Source organism: Neolamprologus multifasciatus, chromosome 9 (assembly GCF_963576455.1).
Source record: "Neolamprologus multifasciatus chromosome 9, fNeoMul1.2, whole genome shotgun sequence".
Lineage (NCBI taxonomy): Eukaryota > Metazoa > Chordata > Actinopteri > Cichliformes > Cichlidae > Neolamprologus > Neolamprologus multifasciatus.
Window position 1 is genome coordinate 12,945,815 of NC_140447.1, and position 13,817 is coordinate 12,959,631.

Here is a 13,817-nt window from a genome sequence, read left to right on the forward strand (position 1 = left end):
TTTGAGATGCAAAGAATAAGTAACATTTTATTAAAGGTTTTAGTCTTTAAAGAGCTAAAATTTAACACAGCAAATACAAACTGTATAAAAGTGGAGTTAATTTTTATCCTTTTTAATATTTTTAACAGAGAAAATAAAAATATAAAGCAAAAGAAAAAAAGCTATAATAATACAACACTCAGTCCAAACTGCAACACTCTATGTTTAAACACCTGAAAATATAACCATATAAGCAATAAATCTGAACCACATGAGTAGGATAACATTTTTAAAAATATCCTTAAAAATACTGAATTTCCAAGCATAAAAACATGAAACGCTGATGGGTTTTTTGTTTTTGTTTTTAAAAAAGGGTCATGTTTAATTAAAAGTAATTCATATAATAATCTTCATATGCTATTGATTAAAAACTGGATTTAACAATGTGTTCAGATGAGCTGAATCTCTACTAGGTTTTAGCTGGATGCTGTAGGTGTGTTCAGGCAGCCATCGTCAGCTTAGCAGAGCTTATGGTGATGCTGCTGTAGGGCTCAGTCTGATGTACGGTCACCTGTCCAGCAGACAGGAGCTCTGTTGGAAGGAAGCGTCACAGAATAGGGCCATTAAACATGTTACAGAGACCGCACTCTGTGACAGCCTTTGTTACTGTACAATGCAGGGAAGTTTGTGAAAGGTCAGCTTTAATGACACATCAATCCACCTCATTCTTCAAAGCTCTAAAAATCAATAAAATCCATTTTTGTCTTTCCCATACCCAGCAGTTTGTAGAATGTGTCAGTTGCAGTGGAGCGATTGGCCTCAGGGGGCAGCAGAGAGTCAAAGATGACTTCACCAAACCTCTGCAGGCTGAAGGTGATCCAGCTGGAAAAGAAATGTGTTTTTTTTGTTTGTTTTTTTTTAAATATGTCGAGGAAGTACAGATTACGTTTTTTTAAACAATGATTTCATTTATTGAGAAAACCAAGTTACCCAAACCTTCCATGTCCTGTGTGAAAATGTGAAAAATCCCTTAAATCAACACGTCCAACAAGGTAAAGTAGGCTAAAAGCACATCATGCCACAATCTAAAGAAAGAGCTAAGAAAAAAGTCACTGGCATCAGTCAGTCTGGAAAAGGTTACAAAGCCAGTTCTAAAGTCTGGGAACTCCGGTGATCCAAAGTGAGAGTCATTATCCACACATGGAGAAAAACTGTACCAGTAGGGAATCATCCCAGGAGTGGCCAGTCTACAAAAGTTACTACAAGAGCGCAGCAATGATTCATCCAGGAGGTCGCAAAAGTGACAAGGCCTCATTTGTCTCTGTTAAGGTCAGAGTTCATGATTCAATGATAAGAAAGAGACTGGGCAAAAATGGCACCCATGGGAGAGTCCAAGGAGAAAACCACTGCTGAGCAAACAGAACACAAAGGCTCAACTCACATCTGTTAAACAGCATCTTGATGTTCCCAGAGACTTTTGGGAAAACACTCCAATAAAACAATTCTGAAAAGAAGAGTGGGCCAAAATTCCTCGACAGTGATGTGAATGACTCACTATCAGTTATCAATCATGTCTGATTGTAGTTCTTGCTGCCAAGGGTGGTGCAGCCAGTTGTTAATCTTAGGCGGTTATTTCATTTTTACACAAGGGATATGTAGTTTTGGATAAATAAAATCATAATTTCACCAAACTGCATTTTGTATTTACTTGGGTTGTATTTGTCTGATATTAAAATCTAAAATGTGAAAATTTACAAAAACTGAAATCATGAAGGGAGCAAATACTTTTTCACAGTATTTGACATTTAAACAAAATCAGTCAGGGATACGTGTCAGACTCATCCCTCAGGTCTGCTGCTTCCTTTCTGTTTAGAATTTCAAAGCAAATGTCCACCAACTTAGAAAGCAGGTCAACCTGTTATGCTGGAGGCAAAAAGTGTATATGCAATTATACATGTTACCGGACATGAATATAATTATAGATGCACTGTGATCAACAGTTTCACTGTCTAACGCATGAACTGAATAAAAATGAGAGTTTTCCAAGACATAAACCAGATCAAACCAACAGGGAGACTCTCAGTGTGTAGATGACAGCTCAGTGCAACATCCCTGAAAACACTGAAGACAAGTTTGCATTAAAAGACGAGTGACCCCAACACTGTCACATAAGCAAGGATGTGAAAATGTCTCAGATGCTGTTTGTTGGCACACACTGGATAAAGATTACGAGTGTTGTTAAGCATTGTTTTGGCCTGCGTTAGAAAAGGAAAGTCACTGTGTTTCTCTTCATGCAATTCAACCAACACAGCTGGAACTCTGAATAAATAGACTAGTTGTCCTAGTTTTCAAACTGTAGCCATTAATGGTTCACCTTTAAAAGTCTGCCACAGCCTACCTTCAAATACAAAGAGCAGAGTAGCATGTCGTGCCACAAAAACTAATCACCTTGGGGCGATTCTGGCAACAGAGTGTGGACTCTTCAGATCTCAACATGAGTGGATATTAGAGCACTAACACGCATGTGGAGGCTGGGCAGCATTAACAAAGAGCCTGCACTCAGGAGCCAGAAAGGATTAAAAAGTAAAGAAAGATCCTTCAGCATCCTGTATTATCACAGTGACTCTTACATGTTTACCTATGTTGCAACACATGCGTCAAACTCCTTCAGTCGGGGCTGTGTGGGCACACCTCCATGACACCTTAAAGCTGATGAGCTAAAGGTGCCACTACACCCTCTGCAGTGGTCGCTTCGCTCGTCTTTATTCCCACTGTTAAGGTGCAAGAAGCCACTGCGGTATTCTTCTAAACAGTTGCAACATCTCCCCCTGTGTGTTCGTGTGTCTCTGAGCTACTGTGCAGAACTATTATTAAAATAATCATAAAAACGGGCACGGTCTTGCACGACCGGCCGATGTGTCACAAAGATCATGTCTCACGACACAGGATGAGATGAAAAATCATCCCACGACACCCGCCACACAAGCGTCACGGCGAGCATAAAAGCGGCCCGACACAGAGTGGGACAAAGCAAGCAGAGGTGGACAATTTCAAAAGATGTTCGCTGTTTTACAAAGAGTACAGAGAGGCCTGCGCATGTAATCAGCAACAGACGATCTCTGTTTTCAGGGAATATCATTTCTATTGATATACTGAATATACAAGAAAGAAACCCTCAGAGCTGATAAGAGGCAAGCAGTGTCAGGTAGACCATTTAGATGAGGGCTTCCAGATAAACTGCAAACTTAATTTACAATTCAAAACCTTTCCTTGTGCACCCACTTTCATATGAACTGCCTGGCTTAAGCTATATATGTAAACCATCAGATCAGAGGCGTTTTTCCCTTATATTTCCCACACAGCCACTAACATGTTAAGACTTACAAATAAGCACTTTGTTCCCACTTTGCTTTTACATAAGGACTGATGTTGTTTAATCGAATTCATGCTACGAGCAACTGTCACACTCAGGCTGATGAGCAGGTTGTTAGGAGTTGGCGGTGTGGGCGCCATAATGAGAACATATAGTTCAGGATTCATGTGGACCACATTGTAAAGACAGGAACGTCAATAACATCTATAGGTCTGGTCCACAATGTAACTCTCATTTCAAACAGTGGGCATCAGTGAGACTGAGTTTGACACAGCTGCAAATGTCTTTCATGCATTTCTTGGAGTTACAAAGTATGTTTGTGTGTCAGTGTGAGTGTGTTTGTGCGTGTTTGCTAGCTTATGTTTAGAGTGTTTCTTGCAGCACAAAGCACCTCAGCATGTCCCTGCTGTCTGCGTAACTCTGAGCCTCGGGCATCTCAATCCTTTCTTCTGCTATGGGCTCCATTGGTTGTTGGACTTCCTCCTGCAGAGACCTGCAGACACACACACACACACACACAAACACACAGTGATCTGTTTCTTATGCACCGAGCTGTCCATCTTTCTATCCATCTGAGACTTACCATCTGCTGATGGAAGTAACGGCATCGCTTACTGATCGATCTTCTTTGGACATGTCCAGCATCATATCTGACACAGCTGCTTACACACACAAACACGCAGTGAGTGGCTTTGTGCTCTTAAAAAAATCTAAGTAATCTGTGTCGAAGATGAGAGTTCTTCTTACATGAGCCCTCTGTGCTTTGCAGTCTTAAATCACTGGGTATCTGAGAAAGAGAGAGAGTAAAGAAATAGAAATGAGGTTTATAATCTGATTTATTTCACCAATGAGCTGAACAGACTGAGCTGCGGGCTAGCTGGATACCAGATAAGCCTTATTATTACAACTCTGGCTCCACAAACACCCTCTCAGAATTCAGGATGGCATTACACTGGAGTTTGGTAAGATTACCACTACTTTACATCAAAATCCTCCTCGTCGATGGTTAAATGTACGCAGACCCACCTCCTTCATGGATGAGTGCCTTCTCTTCCTCTCTGCCCTCATTATCTCTCTCTCTTGCTCTGACCCCAATCTCCCCTCCTCTTCTTCTTCCTCCTCCCCTTTCTCTTTTTCTTGTTTGGGCAGGACGGCAAGTGAGGCCTGCTGTTTCCATAGCGTCTGGAGGTCGGAGTGAAGGAGGGCTGTAGATAGGGCAAAAGGCAGACAGGGTGCTATGCCGATAGTTTTTTTTCTTCTCTACAGCTATAGTTTTTTTCACTATAGCTGATGACTGTGTTGGAGATTAGCCCCACCTATTAACATGCTGCTTTGAAGCGATGTATTCAATACTAGCAAACACTGTCAGAGGCCCAGTGAGGCTGAAGCTGATTAGAAACATGTACAACATTTATGTGGCGAACAGACAAGTTGCAGCATTTCTCTCTCTTTATTTATTAGGCTTCCTTACATGATGCACAGGGGAACTCTAAGGGATTTTATACTGCTCAATCCGTCTGTGCTTTCATTACTTGGGAATAAAAGGCTTAGAAATAATGGTTCGTATTCAGTCAACAGTAACTGTGTAGCTCCTGGTACTTACATCCACAGGGGGCGCTGAAGAGTTGAGCAGGAGTGGCACGCGTGGTCACAGACAGGAAGTCCAGGAACACGTCTGACTGAGAGAAAAAACAAGATTTTAGAGTAAAGGTTCTGGTGCAGCGAGGGAGTAGGGAGGGAAACCAATCTCAGCATATCACAGGAATTTAAACATGGCAGGAAGGCAGGAAAGGAGCAACAAAGAAGGAAGGCAATGAAATCAATAAGCACTATTCCAGTGGGAAGAGAAGGAATAGAAGTGGAGAGCAGGAGTTTAATTAACAGACACCCTGGTGAATAGACACTTTGATGGCAAGACTTTGATTACAGAACAGCAGAGACTGAAAATCGGTCAGTCAACCACTGATCCCCGTCAACTGAACCAGGAACATCCAGCGAAGACGGATTTTAGTATGGAGTCTTTGTGTCTATTGCCTCTTTTCCATTAATACCTACTCTGCTCAACTCAACTCCATTTTGGTTGTTTTCCACTACAATCGAGTACCACTTTGCTACGTGTGGGTCGTTATAGTAACGCGGACAAAAGTCCCGTGACGTGATTTGCATGTGACACAAACACAATAACAGCGGCTTTCTGTCAGACTCAGGGACCGCGCTGTTTTTTGTGTAGCTCTCATGACGCCAATGACTGGCCAACTGTTGGCATGCAGTCTGTTGACGACACATTTTCGGATTGCCTTGGATCACCTGAAATCCGACAGGAGATAACAAAAAGTCTAACAGAAAGCCCTAAAAAATGGATTGAGTCAAGTCGAGTAGAGACTCATGGAAAAGGTCTATATGTGTCTGAGAAGAAAAGAAGCTGTTAAATGTGTACATAACTCCAGCAGTTATGTGATGCAAACTGTCATTCAAAATCTGAAATATTTAGACTGAATTAATTCAGATAAATCTTTAAAAGTTCAGTGATGTCATCTTATTCTAACTACCTGTCTGAGCGTCTCGGCCCTCGGGTTCCCGATCTGCTCCTCCATCACTCTTTCAGATATCTGGACCTGAGGGTCTGCAAAGACCAGCTGACGCCTGCGTCTTCCACCGCGCTTCCTTAGAGGAGGAGCAGCCACCTGGTGGCACAGCAACAATCATATGTTTACAGTGCAATGACTTAACAGTCCAGGGTACGCATACTGGAAAATATGCAGCTCCGTGTTGACACACCCGCACATGCTTTCTATTATTTCTTTCTAAAACAAAACAAACTGCTCGTGAGTCACTGGGCTACGGGTGTCATAAAAACAAGCTGTCATCACAGTGTTTCCTACACAATCATCGTTCAATAGCCTAAAAATAAAACATAGCTTTAATAGCTGCTTTTCCATCAACAAAAACCAGAGCCTTTCAGATACATCCCACACAGACACACCGGAAATCTTTTACTTTTTCACAAAACAGTAAAAGTGAGCAGTCCTCCTTATCCCACCTCATCACAGGGCCTTTCTGTCGTTCTGTCCCCCTCTCTCCCAGATGCCCTAGAGGGTGGAGATGGCATGGCAACTTGTACAGGGGTCATCTCTAGAGCAATGGTTGCCAAAGGAACCGCCATAGGCTGACCTGTCTCCTCGTCCAGAAGCCACACACTGTCCCGGTCTGTCCCCAACACCACCTCCTCCAGCCTGGAAACACACACGTAGCACGACACTGAAAATGTTCATGAGACAAAAACTGTTATCACACCTTTGAGACACACATAAATATTCCTGTAAGTCTGCGGTCTATTTTCTGTGCACGGGCTGTAACAGCCAGTGGAAACACAAACCATGTTTGTCACTTTTGTTTCTAACCAGGACTCACTGATCAGCAGAAGACATGGCTCCTTTCCAGCTGTTCTCCTCTGTCTGCTCCTCTGCATCTGTTTAACACGTGTTGTACACAACGCTCAGAGAAACAAGACACATACAAACTAACAGTTTTCACCAAATGACCCAAACTAATGAATCAAGTGGCTTAAATCTATTCTAATAAGACCCTAAAAAAATCCTTTTCTACTCTCTCACCCATGTTTTAACAGAGAAAATTGGAACTAAATACAAGCTACTCACATGTTGTCCTGTCTTTTATAATTTTTGTCAGAGCAGAAGAGGCGATCTAAAGTTTCTGCCTCTCTGCTCTCCAATGAAACCAACCAGTTTCCAGAAAATAAATGTTTTCTTTCTGGTAGCAAAAGCACTCATGGGGTCAGAGCGGCTCTTTTTCCAATTATAGCCGTGGCACAAAGAATTTGACCCGGCTGATGGGGGCAGTCACATTACAACAGGCTTTCTCCTGACTCAGAATGGGGTCTTGTTGTAGGTGACCACATGCTTACAGTAAAGTAAATAAGTTCCGGTTTTGGCAGAAATCGATGCCTTTTCCTGTTATTTCTCAGGATTTCATAAACAAAAACGTCTTCAAGGCTTGGAATTAATGAAGCTAGCTTCAAATGTGGGTGACCTGTCTTTGCCACTCCTAAAACCTCTTAGAAGACAGTGCCAAAAATTTTCTCTAGGCAGAGAAAATACCCTGTGCACGAGAGGGACGTGTTGCAGAGCTGATAAGAATTTCTGCAAAGCTAAAACATGACGTCAGGCTAAACACATAAAACCCTGTTATATGTGCACAGTGCTTATCACAGAGGACAATCAATGAGTCTGACAGAAACACCTTTATGGAACTGGTCAGCTTGGTCCATCAACAAGTCAATCTCTCTGGCTGTAGCTTCAGGAAGATCAGCTCCCTCGAAATCCTGACACAGAAAATGTAAGACGCGTGAATAAAAGACAGAAATAAAAATACAGCAGCAGCAACAGAGCTGAGAGTACAGATATTACCATGTTTCTGCTTGCATAGCAAAACTAAACTCATGAGACTGACAGTGCAACAGGGATGTGAGCAGCATGTCTCTGTGAGCAAACTGTGCACGCAGGCTGATGTAATTAAGCCCGATCTCAACAAGCCAAAATGGATATCATCAGCTGATGCGGTTCATGAGGCCATCGGCAGTCTCTAAGTGACAGAGCGAGGAGGCTAATACTGTGTGATGGTCCTGCTCGACTTACAGTAGGAAAACATCCCTCCTCCTTCTTTTCTCTCTGTCTGTCATTTTGATCCACATTCCCTCACACCACTCACTTCACTTCATCTTATACACACTGGATTGGTTTGAGCACTTCAAAATAAGAGTTCTTATAAATATCTGGCCTTGTTTAACAGTAAACATCTTTCTCACAAGAACATGTGACAGTCTACTACATCTTCTGCCTTTGATGCTGCTCCCTCGTCACAAAGCATGAGGCACACAGGAAGCAGGCTTCTAGCTTGTGACAAAGATGTTAACTGAAGATGTTGTGGGCACACGGTCCACATCCTGGCTCAGTGATTCACCAGGACGCCTGCTGTAACTAAAAATGATGACTGGGGTGTTTCTTGTCCCCGCACTATGACAGAGAGTTTACCTCAGCAGTGGTGATGATGAAGTGCTCCTTCTCAGTTAGAGTGATGGCAGCTGGAGGTGACCTGAAACCTGGTTTAACATTGCAGGAGGAATTAGGAGCACAAGGATGTGAGAGTAGCTGAGATTGAAATGGGGAGCAGCTACAGCTTTTTAAAATGCCAGAGTTTTCATCTCACCTCGTGTGGTGTGGGGACTGGGCACCAGGGAGTGCTGTGAACCAACATCTTCAATCACAAACCCCGTCTGGAAGCGCACAACACAAACATGTAAAAAACACTTATGATGCAGTGCAGCGATCCTCTAAATCCATATAACGTTGACTCATTCTACTCATTACAGATTATGAGGACAAAGTTCAAGTCCAGGTCTGCCAGATTTACAGCACCCACACTCAGCAAGGAGTTATTCACTGTGATTTAACAGACTCAACACTATGAAGTATTGTAAGCAGGGAGAAATATAGTGCACAACCCCATTGCCACACGACTCGAGGTGTAAATAAAACCAGAATGCAATGACTTGCAAATCTCACAAACCCATATTTTATTCACAGTAGCAGTAATATAGTAATATACCAAATGTTTAAACTGAGAGAATGCAACAATTCAGGAAAAAAATATAATTTCATGGCAGCAACATGTTTCAAAAAGGTTGTTACAGGGCCACGTTTACTGCTGTGTATCATCCCCTCATCTTTTAACAACAGTCTGTAAACATCTGGAAGCTGAGGAGAGCAGCTGCTGGACTTTTGGGAGAGGAATACAGTCCCGACAGTCCGGGGTCTTCTCTGTCGTATTTCTCATGCCAAATGTTTCCATTTGCTCTAAAACTTGTTTACACCCTTCAACACTGATGGTGTCTTTACAGGTGTGCAAGGTGCAAATACTATAGGCACTAATACCATCAGAGATGGCTTTTGAACCGAGTGTTGATAACAACCCGGATGATTCCTCTTCTCTTTAATCTGAACTATAGGGCATCTATAACAGAATAATTTCATTTTAAATGAGCTTTGGCCGAGAGAAGGGCAGGATCACGTTCATATCGGGCTTCTTGTCACGATAAGAACTTTAACCTGCATTTTAAAGGGGCATGGTGAATTGTGCTCACACACATGCCTGTTTTATTGCAGTGAGACCTGAGGCTCTGAAGATCATCTCATGGGCATCCCATACTAATTTTTGGCCTTGACCCTTGCACACACAGATTTCTCCAGGATCTCTTAATCTTCTGAGTATTATGATTATGTACTGTAGATGATGAAATATATGGTGAAAAGTTTTTTTTCTGAAGTTGTTCTGCAGAAACCTCTTTAAGATGCTCTTTTTATACCCAGTCACATTGCTCACTAGGTAACTTCTTAACTGCAAAATGTTCCTCCAGCTGTTTCTTTATTGTACCTCTTACTTACTCAGTGCTTTTCCAGCCTTTTGCTGTCCCATGCCAACTTCTCTGAGACATGTCGCTGCCGTAAAAATTCAAAATGAGGTGTTATCCTTCACGAAATAATAAAATCTCTTAGTTTAAACATTTGATATGTTTTCTGTGATCTATTGTGAATAAAATGTGGTTTTATGAGATTTGTAAATCACTGCATTTTCCCCCCAGTTTATTTCAAACCCAACTTCTTTGGAATTAGGTTTGTAAACCCCAAAAGGTTGATTCTGTTCACCTGGACGTGGCGTTTTTTAGTGCGAGAAACGTTTCATCACTTATCCAAGTGACTTCTTCAGTCTCAACTGACTGGAGGTTTCCCCAACCTTATAAACAGTACATTTGCACAATAACTGAAACCAGCCCACTGAATGAACAATGGGCTGCGAGGTCAGCTCCTTGATCATTAATATGCTAATTGTCATGACCGTTGATCAAAAACCACTGATCAAAGCCCATTTGTAAACATTACCATAAAACAATAATCCAAGTAAATGGTGCATGTGTAATTTGTGGTAACAAACAAACAAAACTGTGTGAAATAACAGTAAGTTCTGCATTTATATGACCAGTCACAATTTCAGGACATCAGATGTTTGTCTGTGTGTTAGGATAAGGACTAAATGTCACAAATAGTCTTGCATATGAAGCTCAACACCGAACTGATCTTTACAAGTCAGAAGATTTTTTTGGAAACAGGAGTTCGCCTGCATGTGTGAAATCCTGCAAGTTTCTATTATTATGATTCATGGTAAATCTAATCATTATTGTAATAGTAGCAGCTACTGCTGCCTCTCACCCGCATGCTTACAGAGCGTGACCTTCAACACTGACTGCAGTCCCTCTGTAGCTTACCTGACATATTACAGAGGCATGCATATATAATACTGGTGTATAATGGTGGCTGTATGTACCTGGGGTAATTTGTATGGGCTGGGTAGGTAGTGAGATTCCATGATACCAAAGAAGGGATCCTGAGCTCCTTCTGCCTCCTCCATCATGTACAGGATGTCAGGTATATCCAAAGCATTCCTACAGTGTGATACGCCAATGTTATTACTCAACATATTCAAACACTGCACACATTTTAGAATTTGCAGTTTCTAATAATATAAAATATCACTGGAATAAGACTAGAGCTCCTTCATATCGCACAAAATGGATTAATAAATAGCAAAGTGCATAACATTACTGCTGTTCCATAATGTGGCTTATGAAACATTGATGAAGCTATTTAAAGGGAAGGAGAGCCATTTGTCCACTCATTTAAACGCCATATTCTCCATTTTACTGTTTATTACTCCAAACAATCTGTTTGTCATCTCATAAATATTCAACAACAAGCCTGTGAGCTCACACTTCCCCAAACAGCTAAAACTTCCTGACAGTTCTGCTATTTTTTTTCAGATGCCGCAAGAGACAAAACTTTCTTCCCCTGTGGATTAGCACACTGTGCGTGCATACACAGACCTGCCAGATTCAGCCATGTCTATAGGTACACATCTTTTACAGCGCAGCAGGCGGTCTATGGTTTGTTGAACCTCCTCTGGAAAACAGAAAAATTATGCACACGACTCGTACAAAAAAACAGAGATGCAAGAAAGGCATCACATGTAAGTTAACAGTGACAAATGTACTAAAGGTCACTTCAAGCTAACATGTGTATTCAACATCCTCATTGATAAAAGGTACTAAGAGTATTTAGGTTGCCTGTACTGGTAACCTGTCCAGGATGTACCCGACCTCTCCCCCAAAGCCAGGATTGCCTCCAGCCCCATAGGACCTTCAACTGAATAAGCATATAAAAAAATGGATGTCTGGAAAAATAAAAATGAGCAGGGAGGATGTTTGTGTCCCATTTTACAATGACCATACCAAACTCCACTAAGCCCTGCTTAATAATACCATATAAACATCATACCCACACACTTGGAGGTTTTATTGTACTGGTGGGTGAAATTAAATGCCACTGCAGACAATGGCTGCTTTCTTGGCATCTCCTCCTGCTGATCATCCTGCATTATGTTTCACCGTTTTCATCAACCATGACAGCAGCATGATTGCGAATCTGTCGGATGCAATATCATCGTCAGGCTGCAATTTGAGACCTGATGAATCGAGACTGTTGCGCTGTGTTTGATGATGTTGCTTTCATTAGTTCCATATTGGCTTCTAAATCACACTTATCAGGGGGAGCTGGGATGATAGCATTGTTTTGGTTTTTGCACCAAAACAGTTTTCATGACACAGAGAGAAGGTGACAAACACAATCTGTCTGATGTGTTTTGCATAAAGTAAACAAGCTGGGCTTTTTTCCCCAGTTAACATCAATCATGAAAAATAATGAAGCTGCTCTGTTTTTGCTTTTGGTTTATTTGAGTTAGTGTTTTTGTTGGGTTTTTTAGGTTCAATTGAAAATCATTTTGCCAACCAACTCCCTTTTTTTTTTTTTTGCTAATCCTATATAAGCAAGCTACCATGAAATGATTCCCATTTATTTTTTTAATCCATGTTAGTCATCTCCTCAGTGTTTTGTATACAAATTTGACAACTACTTCAGTGACTCAACTTGCAGCACAGTGTGTAGGGAAAGCAGAGGAATGTGGCTGATCACATGATTTTAGTTTCTCTTGTTTCTGCTGTCTTTCTGTTTGTTCCTCACCAAGCAAGAAGCCACACTGCCTGTGGTAGACTACAACCACTCCGTACTGCAGCTGAGAGGACAGGTACAGAGAGAACCGAGGCCTGGGCAGGCTGGGTTGTGGTGGAGGAACCTGTGCGGTCACATAGTCCAAAATCTCCCCGCTGTAAACATTCAAAATTAGGCAGATGAATCTTGACTAAATGTGCACAGTAAAACTTAGCTGCACAATTTACTGGCAAATGGAGATGTAGTGAAGTGCTAAGTTTGAACTAAGTAACCTAAACTAGTCTAAACCTTTGCTAATCTACTTTAGCAATTTTATCAGCCTTGCTATACAAAAACGTGCACATTCATACCAGGTCCGCTTGACATTGACTCTCAGAAGTTCTCTGCGGGTCACCCTGATGCCTTTAGTGGCTGCTAACCTGAATAACAAAACACATTTACAAAATTTTGACATAACAGTTAGCTAGTCAGGAGGTAATGTTCATCAGGACTTCTTGCTAATGGCTTTGAAGCAACATGTAGACTCACCAAATTGTGGAAAAACATCCAGAATGTCGCTGGAGTACATTGGGGTAGTAAAACATTTCGTCTTATCTGTAAATAAAAATGCAAGAAGTTAAAGAAAAGAGGACCAAGTTTAGGAACTAGATTAAAACACCAATCTTTGCCGAAATTTAAGTCTCGGTTTCCCGCCTCAAAACATGCTCCACCAATCCGGTTTCAGATTCAGGACACGATAGTAAACACCCATGATGCGTTCAAGTACTAAAAATAAACCCATTGCTGCATAAATAAATGTAAGATGAGTAGTTATGTTAGACTTTACCCGTTTAAAGAAAAACTAACATAGAGCCTTACAATTAAAAAGGGCATCAAATTACTCTAAAACTGATGATTAAGACTGATAGCAGTACTCAAGTACTATATGGCTTTAGGTTTTACTTGTTCCCATTTAATGTAATATTATATAACTCTGCTCCCTTTGTGAACAAATGGATTTTTTTGTTTTTATTTTTGTTTTATTTATTTCACAGCCATACTAGTTACAAACACTAAAACTTTAAAATGCAAAGTATTTGAACTGATTATATTTATGTTTTTTATAATCATAATATAATTGCCTGAAGCACATTTGTATGTTCCCTGTGTAGGGCACACTGAGAGCCAACAGGTATATGGGGTATACAAACATTTTATACAACAGTTCAACCAAGCACAGAATGAAGTGTCATAATGTATAATAGCACTGTAGCACATGCATGTATATTTGTATGTTCCCTATCTGTATACTTGCTAGTATTTAAAAAATATTAAAACATTTTATGTAAAGT

General features: G+C 41.1%; 1 protein-coding gene across 1 annotated transcript; it reads right to left on the minus strand.

The window, feature by feature from the left end:
* Positions 1 to 3: 3 nt before the first annotated feature.
* On the minus strand, positions 4 to 13,200 carry rec8b (REC8 meiotic recombination protein b). Its single transcript, XM_085172187.1, has 18 exons — positions 13,015 to 13,200; positions 12,837 to 12,905; positions 12,499 to 12,641; positions 11,307 to 11,382; positions 10,751 to 10,868; positions 8,579 to 8,645; positions 8,404 to 8,471; positions 7,613 to 7,694; positions 6,764 to 6,821; positions 6,393 to 6,585; positions 5,902 to 6,036; positions 4,956 to 5,031; positions 4,379 to 4,557; positions 4,100 to 4,139; positions 3,936 to 4,011; positions 3,744 to 3,845; positions 755 to 861; positions 4 to 570 (listed from the first exon to the last, which is right to left on the minus strand). Exons 1-18 carry the CDS (start codon positions 13,068 to 13,070, stop codon positions 479 to 481), a joined length of 1,737 nt encoding a protein of 578 aa, XP_085028313.1. The 5' UTR covers positions 13,071 to 13,200; the 3' UTR covers positions 4 to 478.
* Between the last annotated feature and the right edge of the window lie 617 nt (positions 13,201 to 13,817).